Source organism: Haemaphysalis longicornis, unplaced genomic scaffold, assembly GCF_048455015.1.
Source record: "Haemaphysalis longicornis isolate Haplotype H1 unplaced genomic scaffold, Haemaphysalis longicornis Haplotype H1 scaffold_8, whole genome shotgun sequence".
Classification (NCBI taxonomy): domain Eukaryota; kingdom Metazoa; phylum Arthropoda; class Arachnida; order Ixodida; family Ixodidae; genus Haemaphysalis; species Haemaphysalis longicornis.
The window spans coordinates 45,462,995-45,484,484 of record NW_027526445.1 but is presented as its reverse complement, the minus strand read 5'-3'; the positions used below and the strand labels follow the sequence as shown (position 1 = coordinate 45,484,484).

The window sequence follows — 21,490 nt, the reverse complement described above, 5'->3', positions numbered from 1 at the left end:
GTGGCGGATGTGGCCTCCTCCGGTTATTGCGGGTGCACAAGCGCGGCCAGAACTGAGAATGGCGAAGAAGTGCGACCGCCCAGAAGCGCAGTTGTCTTCGATCGGTTGTGGCGCACGGTGCCGCTGACGCTCGAGGCCACGTACCGCCGACTATAATGGCGGGATGCGGTTCATGATGATGGTAGTGGCGCAGCAAAGCAGATTGGGGATGGAGCCCCTACAAGGTCATCATTTCTTCCTAAAGAGGAATATCCTCCCATTACTCGAAGGCTGCCGCCTTTAAACACGCAGGACCACCTCTCTCAGCACCGTGTTGTGCAAATTGCGCAACCACTCTGTAACTCTCTTTCTTCTTCCGATGATAAGCTCCGAGTTTCAAAAATAGGTATTTCAAGTAAAATGCGTCAACTTGTTCCGTGCACAAAAGACGAACTCTACGTAAAAAGTGAATACGAACTTTATTTCACAAACATTTTGACGCAGTAGTTAAATTGCGAACGTTTGTACTCTTCTGCTACTAGCGCGGACCACTCATTATAAAACCACCCCTGCGATAGGAAAAGAAGGTTCGCACTGACAAGGTATCCTTGAGAATAATTTTGCGAGCACGACACGTAATAACGACGAATGCGCTTGAAGTGAGGAAGGTGATCGATTGAATGAATTCCAGCCAGGAAACCTGTGACAAACGCAAGGGTGCAGACACATTCCAGCTCCTTGGTTCTGCAAAGTGACCGCATGTCTTTTTTGAACCAATGACCACGCTGAGACACCAGCCGAGCGTCTGCATCCCGCGCTTACTTTCCTGGCCCCTAGTAGGTGGCTACGCCTTGCTGGTTTCCATGCAAAAGTTAAAATAGGCGTTTCAAAAGCATCCCCCCCCCCCCCCGCCCCGCTCCGGGTAGTAAAGAAGAGCACAAGAAAATCGTCTGAAAATATTTAATATGAAGCAACGCTACAACGCTACGTACTGTGACGTAGACAAGCATGACGGTGGCTGCTGAAAAAATAAATCTTGTTGCAGCGAACTTGCGCACAGCGAGAAACTCGAAGGCAACACAACCGTTGAAGATAACAAAGGAACGAGCACATGCGAGCTTCCCCTTATCGATGGCCGCGGCATTTGCTAACCGCGCATTTATCCCGAGTGCTTTCGTTTCTGTCAGATTCAGAACATTGCCGATCAAACAAGCACAGTCCGAGATAGTCGCCGCAAAGCTACTCTTTTTCCCTACTACCAACGGTTGCCGGTGGGGCTGTTATGACTCACTGGCGCCATGTTTGCGCGGGTCAGTCGCCTTCCGGTCGACCACCCCACCGCTTGTCGACGGAAACGAAAGGAGGCCGACCAGACGCGGCGGCGGCCACTGATTGACAGCGGCTTTTGAGCGGCGTTGAGTGTTGTTGCCCCAAAAGGGATTAAGGAGCCGCCGGTATTCCCCCGGCCTGAGCAACTGAACGCGTGTGCGCGTGAAAGCCCAGACGGCGACGACCGGACAATGGGACCCCGTGGCGGCGGCAGCACAGCGAAGAAGGCAGTGGCAATGGTCAAGCCATTAACCCTTCCCGGAGTGATTCCACGAACCTTGTTAATCTGTGCTGTTAGGCTCCCTGGGAACGCAGCGCGCGGCAGACACCAAAAGAATACGCGGCGCCCGCGCGTCTTCCGTTCTTCCCCTCTACTACAGGCTCCTGACGAGTGGCAAGGGTGTGTGTGTGTGCGTGTGCTGTGCATATGCCGACATACCTGAAAGGCGTGTCCCTACCCGAGGGCGGTGCTTCACAGCGAGGAACGTACACATCACCATTGGTCCGGATTGTTTTGTATGGGGATCCCTAACCTAGGGAACTAGGGATCGGGGGTCAACAAAAAGGGCGTGCTGCGGCCCGCCAAGGGCTGTCTTCTGTCTTCATCTCGACAACTCACTGTAAAAATGTAAATAAACCCGTTGAGTTTGCTCTAAGCTCTCCCCTAGTCCTGGCTCGACGAAGCGACGGCGACCGGCCCCGCTACCAGCAGACTGCGGTCGCTACAACTCGCTACAAGACGCAACAGGGCGTGCGAAGGGACGAAACAAGCGTTTCGCCGGATACACAGAATAAAACATCCAGGCGCAGCGTGCAAAGATTTCCCACGCGCAAACAAACCGACACACATGAAATGCTGACAAATTTGTTGCAACATAGTTTGTCCGTGCTTATACCAAAAGCCTAAGCAAGTATGAAACCTCAGACAATTAACCAAGGCCATCAAGCTATCTTATTTCATGGCGATCGCTCGGCGTAAGCTGATTTTGCCTCTAGGCAGCTTTTGCGGCACTCCGTCTATGTGCCTCAATGATGTATGCCGGCTCACGTATGGGAAGTCCACGGCTTCTCAGGTTAACAAGCTCTGGCAGCAAACAATGCATGTAAAACTTCTGTAGACGGGGCAGCATCTTGTTTTCCCAAAACACTCGGTCCATGCTTATTGTCTCAACGTGGATAGCTTCTCTTGTCCAGACAGGAAACAAACACTTTTCACGGTCGCAAATATTCAGCTGCCCTTGCATTTGGTACCAGTAGTTGCTGGTGCTTTTGAGCCGCAGAGCACCATTCGAAGTTTGAGCAGAGTTATACCCCTGCTACACTAGCGTCCGAATGTCATTTGAAACAAATGTCATTTGACTCAAATGTCAAGTTGTGCTGCCACACTAGGTTTTGAAATGTCCTTCGGCTCAAATGACATTCGAGCCAAATGAGCACCGGATTTCAAATGCCCTTTCTAGGCCTCTCGCACGCAGTGTCTTCCATCGGCAATAAAAAAATATAATACTTCCGTACGTGAAACAAACAAAATATTTTTGTTTGTGGAACTTTGTTCACTGTTCGTTTGCTTAAAATATGAAATCAACACATTTAATTTTCATCCTCTCAAAACCAGTGGGTCAGTTGCAGAAAAAAAATTAAAACTACGCAAACAGCCACCACATAGAGTCAAAACTGGTGTCTCTTCTAATTTGATATCATTTTACTGTCTTAGACTGCTCCTAAATTTGGTTGTTGTATTATTTAACGAAAATAGAACGGGGCGACAACAGTGCCACTACAGCACTGTGAGCAATCCGCCTCTTTCATTGCGGTGTGCTGCCACCTAGCGTGCCTAGCGGAAGTTGAAGCTGTAGGGTTTGCCGGCGTTTCCTCCGGCTGCGTTCTCGTTGTATGCACGGCAATCCCACATTACGGCGAGGAGCAGCCGAAGTTTTTCTTCTGTGTTGATGTTATAACGCCTTAAGATGACAGCCCCTGGTCATCACATCATACCAGGCGGCTTCTTATCACTGAATGAGGGCTGGCAGAGAAATCTCGGTCAGATCCGTGTGCCGTCCGAGTAGCAGAGCGAGCAGTACTTGGAGTCGTCTGGCATGAAGTGCGATCGCCAGCTCAACAAAGGCCGGCAGTTCGCAAAATGCCTTTAAGCGCTGGACACATGTACGATTGGTACACGCGATTCGCATGCGACTGATCGTTACGACTGTCGCATTTGAGACGGCCCGATGCGCGCATGAGATGCGTCGTCGGCGTCGCTCTGCCCACTGTTTTTGCTCCATGGTCAACTACGATGATCGCTGAGCTGAATTTGTAGATTCTGCGCGTTTTTTCGCAAGAAATGGATAAAGCAAGCAATCGTGAAGCGTTTTCTGCCTTCGGAAACCGTCCGCGCACACGCCGGCCGCGCCTGCCAGCTCGGCACACTCAGCGGCTCGAACCGGCGCAGACCACGGTAGCAACTGCGCTTGTTGCTGCTCTTCTGAATCAATCTGATCGCTAAAAAGTTCCACATGCGAGAAAGTAGGTGTTAGTGTGGTGAAAAATTGTGCTAGGGATTGTTGTCAGGGCTTATTTTAAAAGCGGCGATCAGATATATCTGCCGCGATGCAAGCCTACGCTGACTGGTCGCCGCGGCGCGCGGTGCGCCGAGCGGCCGAGAGATGGCGATACCTGCGCGGAAGCATCGAAACAGGCTACGCAGATGTCTTGGTCACCGATCGCTCAAACGGCAGTTATAACTTAGAGTTCCACATGCGAGAAAGGGGATGATAGTGTAGTGAAAAGTTGTGTTGCGGGTTGTCATTCGCAGTTGCACAGATAGCAGCGATCAAATATCCGCCAGGATGCTAAGGCTAAAGTTCCCATCACCCGAGCCGACGCGAGCGACGCAAACCGCCGTAGCCGATCGCGTGCGGCCGACGGGAAGCGATACAAGCCGACACCGTTCCCTTTTCGGCACTCCGAGTTACAGCGGAACGCAGCAGAAGTTGTGGGCATTGTTCCGCGCACAACGAGCACACACAAAAAATCAAACGATGTAAATACAACCACGACCCCTTCCCGCTTGTGCGGGAGCTGTGGGGAATGTCGTCTGCTGCCCCTACTGAACTGCTTAGGGACTTGGCCGCTAGGGGATTGCGCATGCGCAGTGGGGTTGTGAAAGAGACGGATTGTGAAAGCCTTCTAATGCCATCGGAATTGTAAGGTCTCTTCGATTTGGTCTGCACTTTCTGCACTAGTTGAGAATGAGTTCAGCCAGTTCAGCGCAGGCGCCGCCACTGCAGAACCGGTCCTGCACTTTTGTCGTCTGCTGCTGCACCTCCTCCCGGGGAGGTACACCGTGCAGGGAAAGCCGTGAACTCATCCTGCACTGCCTGCAGAGAAAAGTGGAGGCGCTGCGCACTGCACTCGAATATCGAAGAGGCAAGCGCTGCACTACCTGAATGAGTGCACCGAGTGCAGCCAAATCGAAGACACGAGCAGTGTAGCACGGCGGATTCTGAATGGCATTCGAAGCACCCCATTTTAGTAAAATGACGTTTGGTTCAAATGACATTGGGACCCTAATGTAGCTGGGGTATAGGTTATTTTTTTTAAATGCAGAGCATTTCAGTAACTCACGATGTCACCCGCGTTGTCCCGTCGTAGTCCGCACCGTCGCTGTCCGCACCCCTCCCCCTACACTATATAAAAGAAAATACTATCCGGCGCCAGGTTTCGATCCCTCGACCCTGCGGGCGGAACGCAATGCACCTGGTGCTCTACCCACTGCGCCACAGGGCCGACACAGAATGGGACGCTACGGACGCGCCTTATATCGTTGACTCGTTCAAATTACTGCTGACGAGCGCTCTCTCGTCAGCAGTTGCCACAAGTGCAACAACATTAACGTAACGCAAACTACTTAACGTCGTGCGCCCCCGGAAATGCTCTGCATTTGATCGTGCCCCTCGCGAGGGCGATGTTTATACAGGAACTACTACTTCTAGCGGACTCCTGGCGCCCTCTTTCTGCCATTGTAGAGACTATGAGGCGGTCTTCGAAGGGCGCCAAATTTGAATTCTACAAATTTTTTTTTTCTTGCGAACTCCTTCTAGTGGGGTGAGGTCTCTCGCTGCATACGGACACTTCATTTCGACCAGCGTGTCGTCGCCAACCAGTCCGTCTGGCGTGGCACCAAGAAAAGGGCGCTTTTGATCTACGAAAAGCCCACACTCCTTTACAACGACGTCATATGTGGCTTCGAGTTGTCAGACCCATGGTCTTTGCTGTGTCTTATAGCATCCGATGTTATGTGCTTGTACAGCATATCTCCGACAGTTCACCCACATCCCGTCGAAGGCTTCATCTTGCAAGCAGGACGGAAGAGTGATGCTGTCAAGCGCTTGTGTCTCTCGTCTTTCCAAACAACGGAACCACTTTGTCCAGTTGCTTTTTGCAGTTGGTTGGTGTCTTCTTCGGAAAGTGCAAGAGAGTGAACAAAATTGTCCGCAGCTATTTGAAAGGCATCCGGCTCTATGTCCGGCAGTCCGTATAATCCGTGTCGGCACCTTTTGAGCGTTTTTGCCTGCCTTTAAAGGGGCCCTAAATAGGCTTCCGAAGGTCTCCATTTCAATCGCGCAATCGCTAGAGTACCCCTTCACGACAACGTGTACCAAATATTACACCTCTGCGTAAAGCAGGGGCCGCACAAACACGAAAAAAAGATTTCACTTTCTCTCCTGGCTCACCAACCATACCTTGCCGCCACACTTGCGCGCTCTGACGCAGTTCTTTCCGGCTCTGACGCGCCTCTATGACGCACGAGACACTGCCCAGTGCGGCGCCGCGAACGCGAACCACGGCGACAGCGCTCACCGTGCAACCGGAATCTGGTGGGCGGAGCATGCGCGTCGAGTGCTAAAAAAAAAAAAAGCGCGCGCAGGGCTTGGCGCAGCCAATGACTGCACGTACATCAAGGAGGGTGATGGATTGCCCTGTTTCTCTCGGTGGTCTTGCGCCGGGTCGATGACGTCGCGGCTTCCACAGTGCTTCGGAGGAGCTACTAGAGGAGGAGAGCCCCAGGCCTTATGGGCGGCCCCTTTTAATGAGCGATAACTCGGCTAATACTTAACGAATTTAAACAATTTTTGCGGGATGACGTTCCTTGGATAGTACTCCAGTGACTTCGCACGCAAAATCGTAACATTTGGCAGCCTATTTAGGGCCCCTTTAAGAGGCTGGGCTGAAGGTACTTTATTTTTCCGCGGCTTTTTGCGCCCCTCAGCCAGGCGACGCGCAGATGCTTCTGCAAAAGAGGTCGTGTATCTGCCGCCTTTTCTCCAGCTATGCCATCATGATAAGCGTTTTTGGAGTTGAAGGACAAAGACGCTGCAAAACACCTTGTTTCGTAGGAGCCTTTTAGCGAATAATTTATACGCTTTCCACCAACAAACTTTGCCACCACGGAGTTGTAATGCGCAGCGCCGTTGTTGCCAACGTCTTAAACGAGACTCGTGGCATTTCCTGCAACTCGGCTCATGGCAACAACAATCTCGGCAAAAAACACCAGTGCGAACCAATCCTGGCACGAAATTCTCTTCCCCCTGCTCTGCAGAAGTACCGGGGCACTTGCGATGATCACCAAACACGTGGTTTGGGCCATTTTTTATGTCCCCAATTAGGTCTTCTGTTTTCTCGCCCTGCGAATTGTTCTCTGCGGCTCTCACCTTGATGGTTGTGGCTACCCCGTGTCTGAGGCGAAGAGAGGCTTGTTGGATGGAGTTCTGGACATGTTGAGGCAAATTTTGCATCCATTTTCCTTGTGCAATGTCGCGAATTTTACCGGAATAGTTGTGGAGGATGTGATTGCGGCACTCATTTTTTTCTACTGTTTGATTTCCATACGGGGCTGCTGCAACAATCGCTTTGTATGTGCTTTAGTCGCCATCCGCAATCAACCGCATGTATTTCACACTGTGGATCTCGAGGCTTTTTCTGAATCCTTGTACAAGTACACTTTGCGCCATGCTTGTCGAGCTTCCCTGCCAGTTTTTGTGGCAACTATGTTCCTTGGGGGCCTCTCCTGGTGGCGCTCGAGCACACGTCGCGCAAACCTTGTTTCTGACAACTGATATGGAGAGCTTTTCCGGTCCTGTGGCTGATGATGGTAGCCTGAAAAAAATACCATGGCGTACAACAGTGAATTTGCACCCACAAAAAAATAGGTCCATAAAACAAAAAATTAAAGCCGTTCCACTCAATGTGAAAACTGTCTGAAGTACAGTGCAGTGATTCGCCATAACTGGCTGTAGCGCCGTCATCCGCTCATTGCTACCACCCAATGCAATTCAAATTTCCCGCCTTCGCAGTGCTCGCGCTCCCGCTGCCCGAAACTGCGCCAGTGGTTGTTGTTGTTGTAATCCTTTATTTCGAAGGGAAGGCCATGCGGCCATAATAAGGGAGGAGGGGTAAAAGGCAGGGAGGAGTAGCCGAGTAGCACAAATGGTGAGTCCTTGAACGATTTAGAAGAGATCACTGCCGTCAGCAGAGCCAGGCTGGGGTTACTGGGATCATGTGAGTGCAGTCAAGTCAACTTTTACGACCGGGGTAGGCCCCGGTTTACACTAATCTCGAGAGACCACTCTCTAGGCCGAACACCCCGAGGGCTGAGAGAAAATTAGCGTCTTCGAAGGGGGGCTCGTCTTGAGTGGAATCACGTGGCAAAGCGTTGACGAGTATTGGGCGGTACAAAGAAAATGCGGCGCAGTGCCAGATTAAGTGGTTGAGGGTGGCGAACACTAACGTTTGACAGTAGGGGCAGTAAGGAGGTGGAGATTTTGCCGGGTGAATCCATTTTCTCATGATGTGGGGTGTGAGGGCTGCGTTAGCAATAGTTTTGTTGATGAAGATTTCCGCAGAGCGAGGCATCGGAGGAGCCAGAGCCAGGTAGCCAGCGGGAGTAACGGACGCAAGGCGTACTTTCCGAGCATGGCGTGCGCGGTCAAGTTGTAGGCGAGGGTGAGGAGAGGGGCGCGACGCGTCGTCGTCCAGGGGAGGGGTACTAGTGAGACACTCCCTTGCTGCATCGTGTGCAGCCTGGTTGCCCCCATCCGAGTCCGTGTGACCCGGCACCCATGCCAATCGGGCAGTGGTCCCATTGCGAGCCAAAATGGCGATCACGTGTTGGATTTCGTGAACAGTTGGGTGATCACTGAAGGGCTTGCGGAGTTCTTGAAGTGCCTGATGGGAGTCCGTGAGGATCCGAAAATGTGGAGGGGGCGGCGTTGCAATATTGTAGGTCAGGTGATCCAATGCGCGGAGGATGCTCTGAAGTTCTGCTTCCAAGGGAGACGAGTGGTATCCTGGCCGAATGACAGAGCCATCCAAGTCCGGCCGAGCTGGGCAGCGCCAGGCCAGACCCATATGGGAAGGCGAAAGGCTGGCGTCCGTGTAAATGTCCACTTCATCTGGCAATTTTGCCGCAAGGACACGCTGAAGGGCTTTCTCACGGGCAACTGGTCGGGTACGGGGGATACCAGTTCGCTGATGGGCCACTGTGACAGGCGGGAGTGACCAAGGGGGTGGCGGTGGTGAGGCCGAGGCAAGCGTCGGAAGAATTCGCAGGTCCCAGGCGGAGAGTGCAGCCTCCTGTGGCGTTAATGTCCGCCTAAGGTCATGTTGTCCGAGAGTTTCCGCGAGAAGCTCTTCCATGGGAGGCATAGGAGCAGCCCGTTCGAGAGCATCGATGCGGGTATGCCTGGGAAGTCCAGTGATGGTGCGGAGCATGGCCCGATAAAGGACCGCTAAATGTTTCTTATGAGTCGGGGATAGGCTGTAGGCCGGAGCGCCATAAGTGAGACGACCGACCGCTACCGCCCGACAGAGCGTGAGGCACGCCGATTGGTGAGCACCGCCAAATTTGTGTGAGAGACGAGAGATTAAGTGGAGCATTGGCTTCCAATTTTTCCGCAGTTGACTTATCCACTGTCGAGCGCTGTTGTGGCTGGCGAGGGGGATGCCGAGCAAGCGAATATGACCACAGTGGGAGGAAATGGGTGTGTCGCCGATGTAAATTGTATGATGCATACTAGTGGGTGGCTGGTGCAGACCGTGGACCAGGAGAAATTCGGTCTTCTCGGGTGCTAACTCAAGGCCGAGAGTTGGAAGAGTAGTGGAAAGGCTGTTCACCGCCGCCTGCAGTTCTGTTGCCATGTCCTCCGTGCAGTCGTAGTCGGCGGCCTCAACCCATACTGTGAGGTCGTCGGCATAGATGGCAAAACGAGCTGCAGTGTCCCGTTCCAGGTTGCGGGCGACGCGTGCCGTGGCCAAATTGAAAAGTACGGGTCCAAGGACAGAGCCCTGTGGAACGCCCCTATCTAAATAAAAGGTCCTGGGGCTCCATCCTGGATGCGTGCTGTGGAGCCGAATCGGTCGATTTTCTAAAAAATTCCTGATCCAGTTTTGGGTCCTTTGGCTTGGAAAGGCTATAGCGAGGACGGAAGCCAGTCTGGGACGGATGGAACCACGGGCGTACATATTCCAAATAATACTGAAGGCGGTTGTTGATCAGGCGTTCAATAAGTTTACAGATGGTGGGTGTAAGAGAAATAGGCCGGAGATTAGTCAGCACAGAAGGGTCTTTGTTTGGCTTCGGTATCGGGTGAACCAGTGTCAGTTTGAGTTCGTCCGGAACGTCACCAGAGGCCCAGTAAGTGTTAATCATGTTTAGCAGTACTGAGTGTGCAGACTCGTCCAAGTTACGCAGCTGCTGCCATGTCACGCCATCATGACCAGGTGCAGAATGTGGTTTTCCCTGGTGAAGAGCCGCTTGTAACTCCCCCATGGTGAATGGGGCATCGAGATTTCTATCCACGTCTGAAACCATTATGGTCGGCCGCGGAGGGTGGGGACTGAGTGAGGCACGTGGGAAAAAAGTCGTTATCAGGCGATGTTCTACGTCCGCTGGTGGGTCCCGGAGAGTGAGGGAAGCGAATAGAGTAGGTTTTCCCTTGCGCTTGCCCGACAAGCTCCGAAACGTGCTCCACAGCCTGGAAAGGCCTCGTTCTTTACCGAGCTTAGCACAGAGACTATGCCAATGCTCGTTGGAAAGGGAGCGCTGGTATTGTCGGATGATTTGGTACTGACGACGAATACGAATCAGGTCTCGGTGACGTTTGCCGTTGGTTAGATAGCGAGTAGTGAGGGTTTGCACGCGCTTCCACAGGTTGGTAAGATGAGCGTCCAGTGCGGGTGTTGCAGAGTCACTTAAGATTTCCTCTGTAGCGTGTGCTTTTGCAGAGTGTATGGCAGCAGTGAACTGCGGTAAGGTTGCATTCTGAGGGATACGGAGGGCGGTTCGAAAGGTTTGCCAATCAATGTGCGAAAGATATTGTCGAGTGCGGAAGCGCTTGCCTCGGAGAGTGAGAAGAATAGGATAATGATCACTACCCCAAGTGGTGGTATAGGGGCTCCACGTGCGAATCACTCCTGTAGTGGCAATGGTTAGGTCAGGCGAAGTGTTTTTCTGCCGTCGATGAAGACCCACACGGGTGGCTAACGTAGGGTCATTAAGAAGAGAGAGACCGCAATCGTCAATCGCCGCCTCAAGGCACGAACCTCGACCATCCGTAGAGTCGTATCCCCACGTAGTGCTTTTCGCATCAAAGTCCCCGCCGATGACAATTGGGGTGTGGGGATACTGCAAGACAAGGTGGCGTAACCAATTATAGTTAACAGATTTCTGAGAGCCGGTGACTGGGCGGTAATACACAGACGCCGCGAGTAGTGGTTTCCCATCAGGTAGGCGCACTTGCACTATGACCACTTCGTGATCCTTGGAGCATTGGCCCGGGACGGACACCTTGCAGCAACCAAGGTCTGACCGCACTAAGACAGCCGCTTGTTCCACCACTGATGGTTGGGTGGGAGATGAGACTTTGCCTTGGTGAGTTATTGACGGTTCCGAATAAGTTGTGTAGCCTCTAATTTTTGGCATGGATCTGGTTTCTTGAAGAAGGATTAGAACAGGCAGAATTTGCGCTACTCGACTTGAAAGAATGGGAGCCGATTGATTAAAACTGCGACAGTTCCACTGCAACACGCAGAGAGACCGCTTCATTGTCCAAGGGTACTGCGGGGAGTAATCTTTCTTGGCGGTGGGTCCGCTTCATTCGGAACACCGGGAAGGGTTTGGATGAAGTTCATCATAGCCGTAGTTTGCTGAGCATACTGTTGTGTGAAGGTCCGGAGCTTGTCCATATCAGCCAACCGAGCGCGACGTTCTTGCTGTATGTCTGCGCGAATGAATTTCAGCACTTGCATAATATCGTTCGTTTCAGTACCCCGTTGCGAGGTAGCGGTACGCTTGACGCTAGTACTACAGCTCTTCCGTTGCTTCGGCATCGGGGGCAGGGGGTTACGGAGGGCCGACTTCGCATGTGTAGTCGGGGATACAGTTGTGGGGGGTTGAGTACCGATAGCTGATGTTGCTGGCGCTGTTGTGCTAGAGGGAGCTGTTTGGACGGGCACGGTATGGGACCCTTGGCGGTATGCTGCAATTTCAGCCTTGAGCTGCGCATTCTCTTCACGAAGCAGATGGAGTTCAGAACGAAGGCTATCAAGCTGGGTTAGTACGGTTTGCAGAATCGAATCACCTGTTGGCGAAAGTGAAGGTGGGGGACCAGCTGTAGCGGTAGCTGGGGGAGGCACTCCATCGGCAGTGCTGGTGCTCGAGGTGCCGTGAGAACGTACACGATCTGCCCAGGATAGTCCATCTTGCACTTTGGAATAGGTACGAGGTGGGGAGGCAGTGCGGGAAGGACACGTGGGGTCCACCGCCAGATGACCATCTTTTTTACAAGCCACACAATAAAGTGTGCGCTCGCATGGGTCAGCTTCAGCATGACCGCGTCCACATTTGCGGCACACCGGTTGGTGCGGGCAGTACTTCGCCATGTGCCCGATGCTGTGGCATGCGAAGCAGACCATTCGCTTTGGCTGGTAAGGCGACACTTTAACTATAGCGATGTAATATTTTACCACGTGTGGTATCGTAGGGGAGTCGAAAGTCAGGACTGCTCGATTTGTTTTGCCTATTCGTTGCGCCGCCAAGACATCCGCTTGCTCGCAGCGGATCCAATTCAAAATTGTTTCATTTGAATCTTCAGGTTCCACTGTGATTACTCCACGGGAAGTGTTGGCACGATTTGGGGAGTGTCTGACCTCTATGGGAAGGTTGACCAAACGGTTATTGGCCTGGAAGGAGAGACTCGTAGTTGCAAGGAGGCGGTTTGCGTGCTCCTGGTCATATAAGGTAATCTGAATGCAGTTTGCAGCGATGTCATAGCGGTGCGTAGCGAGTTCAGCCATTTCGGGGGTGGGGGCAAGAGTGCCTAACAGATGTGCGAGGGCATTTTTAGGTATATCGCGCACACTGATTTTTGTGAGTGGTCTCAACAAGAAAAGTGCTCGGGGCCTACTTACCCTGTCTAGGCGAGTTATTGCAGTCTTCCGATTTGGCTTGACTCGAGTCCAGATCTTCCAGGGGCCGTCATTATCAGAATTGCTGCCGTCTTGTTCCATCACTTGACCGTCCGTGTCTTCAGGGGTACTAGTTGCAGGGGTGGAGGCTGTAGCTTGCGAGAGCGCCAACGGCGGAGAAGCGAGGACCAGTTGAGCGGGGGCCAGCAAGGTGCCACTAGGGGGGGGCACGTGCCAGCACGTGCATGGAACAGTCGCCTGTTCGGTGGGCTCCGCAAATTTTTCCTTTTTGTGGCCAAAATTCAACTCGGACGTCGAAAATTTTGGCGTCAGCGTCTTCGCGAAGCTCAGCGGCACAAGCGGATACCACTGTTATCAAGGTGGGCCCATTTTTGAGCAAGCTCTGAGTGACTGAATAATTCACCGGCTGCCGCGCCACTAAGCCTAGCGGCGAACATGCTGCCGCTAGCGCAGGCCGGGGCCTCCCCGGCGGTGGCGGCGTCCAAGACCATCACGGGATACGACCCTGTCTCAATGCAAGTCGTATGCATGGACACCGCCCCACACGAGGACTGTCCACCATCCGAGGAAGAATATTTAGAAGACATGATTCGCATATGGCGGCGCAAACACAGTTCGAAAGCTCCCAAGGGCAACGACGCTCCTGGCCAACAACAGACGGCGGCTCGCTCTGGTCATGCTCCTCAAGGGGGTGTGGCTAGCAAGTCCTCCACCCACAGATCCAGCAAGCCCCAGTGGCGACCGAAGCACACGCCCCACATTGGGCGCGACGAACTCATCGTGGTTCTCAAGCCGAGCACAACGCTGGATTTGAAGGCAACTTTTGCTCCAGGCCAAGTCGGATCCGCAGTGCGCAATCTCCTACGCGAATGCGGGAACGTGGAACTGTCTGTGTGGCCGGTGTGGGAACAAAACGTGATAGTGTGTGGACTCAACTCAGAGCCTGCCGCCCGACGACTGCTCGGTGATGTCACGCTGACAATCGACGGTCGCCAGCTCCCCTTCCGGGGACATGCCAAAGCCACAGGCGACGTCTGCAAAGGGGTCATCACCATCGATCCCAATGACACGTCGGCCTCTCTCAAACCCAAGCTGCGATGGAAAAACGGCGAAATTCTTTCCGTGAGAAGACTTGGCAGCAGCAACGTCGCTGTGGTCATCTTCGAGGGGAAATTTGTTCCCCACCAAATCTACTACAACGACCAGGGCATCCCGGTGAGATTGTACAAGAAAACGATCCCCGCCTGTCATCGTTGCGACACGGTGGGACACAGGGCGGATATCTGCCCGAGACCCAAGCCGGGACGCTGCGACCAATGCGGCTGCGAGGTGGCTACCACTCCCGAGGGCCCTGTCGAACACAAATGCACTCCCCGTTGCCTCATCTGCGGGGGCGAACATCTCACCGGCACCTCTGGATGTAACGGCAAATACCGGAAACCGATCAAGCCGGGAACCTCACCAACCACCGACAAACGGAAAGACGACTTCAAGAAAATTCAAGCAAGCAAGGGAAGCCACAAGACTTCGACCCCAGTGTCGGGCAGACCTGCTCCGGTCAAGAACAACACCAGATCGGGAACAGTGGCAAGGACGCAGATTTTCAGCGCCGAGGACTTTCCAACCTTGCCAAACGCCCCAAACGAGGTGAGCGATTGGGTTAGGGCTGCCTCCCGGCCTCTCTGTTCCCCTTCCCTCCTCACAAACCCAACCGAAGTAGCCCTACAGCGACAAAATGCGGAGCTAAGGCGCCAGAGCGAAATTCTTGCGAACAAAATTCAAGAGTTAGAAACGAGGCTAGCTGGGCTCACGGAGTCCCAAACAACAGCTGGGACTTCGGAGCCAATGCAGCAGTCCGAGCCATCAGAGCGGGATGAGAGCGCCTCGGTCGCGTCTGGGGTGTCTAGCGCTTCCCGATGCTCAGACTGCACATTTGTACAACGTGTGCCACATGTGGAACAGCGGCTGACAAAACTGGAACGCACCATAGAGGAACTGCCAAAGAAAATTCTAGAAGGAGTCAGGGCATCCTTTGCAGAGCTCTGGCAGCAGGAACTTTCGCAAATAATTCTAGCGGTAACTGACTCAGTCATGGACACAGTCCAGGATTGGGTCAGCACACAACTCAGAGACAATCGCTCCCGCTCACGATCCCCGCGATCGGATTCGCATAGGCGTAAGGTGGTGCCTCGCCCGGCCACAGGCTTGCAGGAATTCAGTTCGGCCACTAACCCCATGGAACCACTGGTGTCTCTGTTAGAGACACCGTTAATCCAGGGAGGAGGCCATGTTTCTTAAATCTCAATAATCTTCAATCATGGCTAACCGACCGCAGCGGAAAGCCCGAAGCAAAATTCCAGATGAGAAATTCGTGATCATACAATAGAACTGTAGAGGATTTCGGAATAAGAAAAAAAGGTCGCATCTCCAATTATATCTCCAGTCCATCGGCCTCGCACCAGCTATTGTGGCTCTTCAAGAGCCTGGAGCAGATGCTAAACTTCCAGGGTATAGCTCATTCCAGGGGGGCCCTACGACTTGCATCCTGGTCAACAAAGCGTATACGGCGCTCCAAGTCGATCTAGGTCTGGAAACCGAACAGGAATACTGCATGGTTAAGGTCCTTCCACTTAGACGTCGTGATCCTCCAATACATGTACTGAACATTTACAGCCCCCCGCACAAGCCCCGCATAACTTTTAACGAAGTTTTCTATCGAGCACTTAAATCGGCCGACAAAGCACCCCTCGTGATAGTTGGGGATTTTAACGCCCCGAGCCTTCATTGGGGGTATCACTTCGAGCAGGCCAGGGGACGCAAGTTAGCGGAGTTAATCTCCACGCTTCGACTTACGCTGCTGACGGACCCGGCATGTCCCACGCGTATGGGAAACTCGGTAACTCGCGACACGTGTCCTGACCTATCCCTAGTTAAAAATAGTAGAGACGCTACTTGGGAAAACCTGGAGGAGACACTCGGTAGCGATCACTGCCTCCTTAGGATCACCCTCTTGGCGAAGGCTGCTAGAAGAAAGTGGGGCCAGGCCAAACTAACCAACTGGCATGAATTTAGGCAGCAAGAAGTTCCACCTGTTCTCCTCACAGGCAGCTATACGGAGTGGGCGAAACAGATCATCGCCTTACAACAGCAACACGTTACAACAATTCAGACCACCGAAAAGAACCCAACTGTGGACAACCATCTGATGCATATATGGGAGGCACGCCGGAGCCTTACTAAAAGATGGAACAAACAGAAACTTAATCGCAAGCTTCGAGCCCGCATCAGTGAACTGACTGAAAAAGCGGCAGAATACGCTGTCCAACTTAGCGACGCAAATTGGATAGAGAGATGCAATTCAGCTGCGCGTCAAATGGGATCCAAGGGGACATGGCGCCTTTTTCGCAGTCTCATTGACCCAACTCAGACGAGAGGAGAAACACAACGTCAACTCCGAAGAGCCCTACACGGGTACCAAGATACGACGACCCAACTCGCGGATACTCTATGTGACAGATATCTCTGCCGCACGGAAGACCCCAATGGACCTGAGTATCAATACGCAGGCAAGCAGAACCCCGACATGGATGCCCCCTTTACACTACAAGATCTTCGGGCAGCTTTAGCTAAGATGCGCCGAGGTACGGCCCCAGGAAGAGACCGTATAACAGTCCAACTATTGGCGAACCTCTTGGACTCGGCCTACTTGCAACTGTTAGATTACATAAATCAAATCTGGGACGGCCGTCCACTCCCCCCAGAATGGAAGACCTCCTTGGTCACCTTTATACCCAAAGCAGGAAAAATTGTTAATATCGATAATCTGAGGCCAATTTCGCTCACCTCATGCGCGGGTAAGCTCATGGAGGCTATGGTCCGGGATCGTCTCTCTCCACACATTGAGTCCACGGGCCTCTTTGCTGACACTATGTTCGGGTTCCGCCCACATATGTCAGCACAGGACGTCCTTCTCCAGCTACACCGCGACGTAATTCGGCCAACTACAATGCGACAAAACGATAAAGCCATCCTTGCCCTAGATCTCAAGGGGGCATTTGACAACGTCCGGCACAGCAGCATACTAGAAAACTTAAGTAGAACGGATTGTGGTCAGAAAGCCTTCGCGTACGTCAGAGATTTCCTCTCCAAACGTCAAGCATTCCTGAGGATCGAGGATGAGGAGCACGGTCCATATTACATGGGTACAAGGGGTACTCCACAAGGAGCGGTCCTATCGCCGCTACTCTTTAACATCGCTATGATGCAGCTGCCGCACAAATTAGCTCGGGTAGAGGGTATACAACATGCCCTTTACGCCGATGACATAACAATCTGGAGCACAGAAGGCAGCCTTGGGGAAATGGAGGACCGCCTGCAAAGGGCTGCCAGCATTGTCGAAAGCTATGCTAATGACTGCGGCCTCCAATGTGCCCCAACAAAATCGGAACTTTTGCACATTAAACCCAATCCTAAAGAGTACACAAGGCTTTGCATCTCTTTAACAGGTGGTTCTATCAGAGAAGTGGAAGAAATTAGGATCCTGGGCCTGCTTATTCACAACAAACTTAGTCCAGAGACCACCATTGCCAAACTGAAGCGAACAGGGGAACAGGTCGGACGGATGATACAACGCGTATCCAACAAGCGCGGTGGGTTACGGGGCAGGGACGCACTCCGGCTCGCCCATGCCTTTGTAACCAGTAGGATCCTCTTCTCCGTACCCTACCTCCGTACGAACAAACAACACGAGAACAGCATTGACGTCATCATTAGGAAGGCCACAAAACGAGCCCTTGACCTCCCGGTGGCTACCTCCAACACCAGGTTATCGGCGCTGGGAGTGCTCAATTCGTATCAAGAGCTGAAAGAGGCTCATCTCACAAATCAGTACACTAGACTCGCACAAACGGCGTCCGGGCGCCACTTGCTTAATCGCCTACAAATCAAACATGAGTGCATCCCAGAGGAGACGTGCAAACTCCCAGAGTTGTGGCGGCACAGGCTCTGGGTGCATCCACTTCCGCGTAACATGGAAAATCACACTCACGAAGGCAGGAGGGAAGCACGCGCTAAGACCCTGGAAAGGAAATACGGAAATGGGCGAGGTGTGTTCTACGTTGATGTGGCAGGACCGTCGCCTCTAGGGTTCTTTACTGCCGCTGTAATTCACAGGGACCAGCAAGTCGATGGGCTCTCCTACCGGGCTCCTAACTCCACGCAAGCCGAGGCGATTGCCATAGCGCTCGCCGCCTCGGACCCGAAGTCAAGGACAATAATCACGGACTCTCGCCGAGCCTGTGAAAGCTATTTAGCGGGCACGGTACCACCCTTGGCCTACAGAATTTTAAAACGAGTGGTGCGGTTCGTAGACCCCGCACCTAAAGAAATTGTGTGGTCTCCGGGGCATCAGGGTCTGAGAGGTAACGAGGCCGCGCACGCGGCTGCCCGAGCGCTTACACACCGGGCGCCTCACCCATGCTCTCCCGGCTCGGAGATTAGCAAACCACTTCTGCGGTTTAGAGAAATCGTAAAACATTACTGCGATAACCGCCGGCTTTACCCAGCCCCTGCAAAGGGTCTGAGCAAGGCCGATGAGCGAATACTGCGGCGCCTGCAGACGAACACATTTATGTGCCCTGCAGTAGCAAAGCATTTCGACCCTAAAACCGATGGGCGGTGTCTGCACTGTGGGGAGGTGTCCGACACCTTCCACATGGTGTGGGCATGCCAGCGCAACCCTGCGTTATCCCCCAACCCTTCCCCTACCAGAGAGGCATGGGAGGCAGCCCTGCTCAATTGCTCGGGGCTGGAGTCTCAAAGGGCTCTAGTTCGACGGGCGAGAGTGGCGGCCTTGACCAATGGGGTCCCGGAATAGGGACTGCACCTGTGCGGAGGGCCACATGCCCTAACTCTCTTTTATTCTGATCAAAAATAAAGTTTCACTCCTCCGACATCATGCGCGAGCACGCTGGAGGAGCAAGCGCGAGGAGTCCGAGCACGTGCGAAGGAGCGCGGTCGCAGCCGGCCGCCTCGCTTCCGTGCAAGAGGCTTAGCTGGCGGGCACAGTTCAATCGGCCAGGAATGCGTCACCCGGTGGTCAGACCCGCTGGAGACGAGCACGAATGGGAAGCTGGTCACTTCGCGACACTTTAGAGCACACACTCAAGGAGATAGCACCAACAAGTCCGGCACTACCAGAGGTCGAAGACGGAGCCTATGGAACACATGTCTACCTTCTTCGAGCGCAGGTGGCGCCCCCCGCGCCAGTGGGAGTTATTTTTCGTGCTCGCTTTTCCTACCGGAGGTGCCGACGCTGCACTGCCACTTTTCTTCGCTTGCTATCGCAAAAACCAACCCAACGAGCGTTCCTAACTAAATGAATGCGGGCGCTGCCGGTTCATTACGTATATATTTGTCTCAAAGGTACGTACATTTTTCTTTGCGCTAAACAACGGGGAGATGTAGGACATGCGCCAGCGGTTCAAGAGTTTCGAACGCTTATGACTATATGAACCGCTTGGCTTTCGAAGCGTCTGGGTTACGGGTTACGCCGCGACGACAGCCGCTCCGACGGAACGCCGTGTGGCTCTATTTGGGTCCAGTGAGCGAGCTACGATACAAGGCCAGCCCATAAAGTGGTCAGCACTTAAAAAAAATCGAGAATGCAGGAGCGTTAATCGCATAGAACCGTAGGGCTTCAAGGTTAGCCTAGGTGCAATATATTTTTACAATGTCTGAACCCTTGCGTCTGAAGTTTATCTCTGTTTTATTGACATTTTTGTCGGAGTACTTCGTTAATTTTAACTGATGGAAAGCAGGAATCAGGGAAGCAGGAGATCCTGGTCACGAAACTTGGTTTGTCAGATGAACGCGAAGCACAAAAACGCCCGAGTATACGACATTTCTGCACGTAGAAATGCTGAGGTGGTCTAACCTAACCTCTACCGCTCCACTACAGCGCGCCTCATCAGCCAGGGCGTGAGGCCCTGGAATTTTGGTGGAGGTGTCACGTGAGCACGTCAAGACGTGACGTATGAGTGCGAGAGGGGCGGACAATTTACAGTAAAACCCGTTTATAGCGAATCGCAATATGCACCGCGATTAGTTCGATATATCCAATAGTTCGATATAGCCGAACCCGCCTATAACGAACTTATCGTTACAAGTTTGCAATCCGCGGGAGCCCCCCCTCCTCCTCCTCAACTCCACCATCCCCGTATGCAAAAACGAACACGGTAAAGTGGCCGTTACCATACCCAAAATAATCCTTTTTTTGCAAGTATTAAAGCTACTTTCCGCCTGAACTACCTACTTTGCAAATAAAAAAGCGGTGATTTTTGTTTTCACTTTCGTTTTGGCGGCTTCAACTAGCATAGCATTCTCTACACGAAACATTATTTGCACCAGTTCGTGTCCGCGTCCTCCAAAATCTAAGAAGCATCGGCGGAGCACATTGATTGCCGAAAGCGCTTCATTATAAGCGTCGGACGGCTTTCACTGGCGACATCATCGGGAATGTGGGGGAGCTCTTCCCACAGTTCACCGATGCTGCTGTCTTGGTCCGGACTCGCTGACTGCGCGGGTTCCGTCGTGAGTCCCGCGCGTCGGAAACAGTTACGGAAAGTGTCGGGCGTCATGTCGCTCCGTGCGCGGCGCAATGTCTAAGTCGCAACTCTTGCTCCGTGGTCGCGGCCAATCCACATCGCAATCGCCGCTCCGAGATCATGCATTTCGGCGGCCATTCTAGGCGCGCAGAGTTCGATATATCAGATGTGAACTTCGTTATAAGGAATATGTTTCCCATGTATTTCCGTAACAGAAATATTTTTGTTCGATATATAGCATAATTCGCTCTATCCGGGTTCGTTATAGCCGGGTTTGACTGTATTTTACTCCGCTAGGTAATAGCTAATAAGGTAATCTGTGGTGTGCCAAAGCATATGCGCAAGAATTGGCGTTTTTCCGCTTCATTACGTAGTCAGATGCGGCCGCACACCAAAATAAGTGACTTGGGTTATGCAACGCCAAGCCCCAGACGCTTATTCACGTCTTCAGATAGGAATAGTTGCTGTAAGAAGTGTCGCTAGCTTGGTATTGAAGCGTCGCCGGATAGTCAGACTGATCCCACCACAAGTCAGACTGATCCCACCACAAGTCAGACTGATCCCACCACAAGTGTAGGAAGAAGTGCTGAAATTTTACAAATAACTTCTATAAATCATTACTCAATAGAGCGAAGTAGAATATACTGCTGCATTGGCAATGCTCTGAGGTATACGCTACTACTTTTCATCTTTTGTATATATAGAGGGGTGATAATTCTACTTTTACTCCAATCTAACGAATAAATGTAGCACCCATTGCAACCACACCTGGTAAGAAAAGCAACATGAAAGTTTGTTGTCGCTGATGTTACTTACTTTTATTTATTTATTATACCTCAAAGGCCCCGCTAAGGGCGTTACATAAGGGGGTAAACAAGTCACTGAAGGACGATTTGTGTGATGGCTTCTTTGAAATGAGTGATGCAGGAGTGGTGCACAGCGTCAGAAGGCAGATCATTCCAGTCCCTAAATGTTTAAAGAAAAAATGAAGAATGGTGGGCGGCATTATGCGCACGAGCGTGATAAACAGCTTTGGAATGGCTTAGTCGACACGAAAAGCAATAAGCAGGAATGAAAGCCGTTTGCCGAAGTGC

At 52.5% G+C, this 21,490-nt stretch overlaps 2 protein-coding genes across 2 annotated transcripts; one reads left to right on the top strand and one right to left on the bottom strand.

Annotated features, from left to right (window-relative positions):
• Positions 1–2,300: 2,300 nt before the first annotated feature.
• LOC144148274 (uncharacterized) lies at positions 2,301–9,078 on the bottom strand. The gene is made up of 7 exons (XM_077679833.1): positions 8,867–9,078; positions 7,238–7,464; positions 6,643–6,792; positions 5,641–5,805; positions 5,400–5,557; positions 4,651–4,685; positions 2,301–2,574 (listed from the first exon to the last, which is right to left on the bottom strand). The coding sequence occupies exons 1-7, from the start codon at positions 9,076–9,078 to the stop codon at positions 2,301–2,303; spliced, it is 1,221 nt and encodes a 406-aa protein (XP_077535959.1).
• Positions 9,079–16,674: 7,596 nt separating this feature from the next.
• LOC144149220 (uncharacterized) lies at positions 16,675–18,729 on the top strand. Its single transcript, XM_077680760.1, has one exon. It carries the CDS (start codon positions 16,721–16,723, stop codon positions 18,665–18,667), a length of 1,947 nt encoding a protein of 648 aa, XP_077536886.1. The 5' UTR covers positions 16,675–16,720; the 3' UTR covers positions 18,668–18,729.
• The last annotated feature ends 2,761 nt before the right edge of the window (positions 18,730–21,490 follow it).

Excerpts from the sequence above, each read along its gene's own strand:
- LOC144148274 (XM_077679833.1), bottom strand. The coding sequence starts at position 9,078 with ATGCTCCGCACCATCACTGGACTTCCCAGGCATACCCGCATCGATGCT. Across the intron at positions 5,558-5,640 it reads GATGAAGCCTTCGACGGGAT|TCGAAGCCACATATGACGTC; the intron begins GTGGGTGAACTG and ends GGGTCTGACAAC. Across the intron at positions 4,686-5,399 it reads ACCTCACCCCACTAGAAGGA|GCAGTGCAGGATGAGTTCAC; the intron begins GTTCGCAAGAAA and ends TTTTCTCTGCAG.
- LOC144149220 (XM_077680760.1), top strand. The coding sequence starts at position 16,721 with ATGTTCGGGTTCCGCCCACATATGTCAGCACAGGACGTCCTTCTCCAG.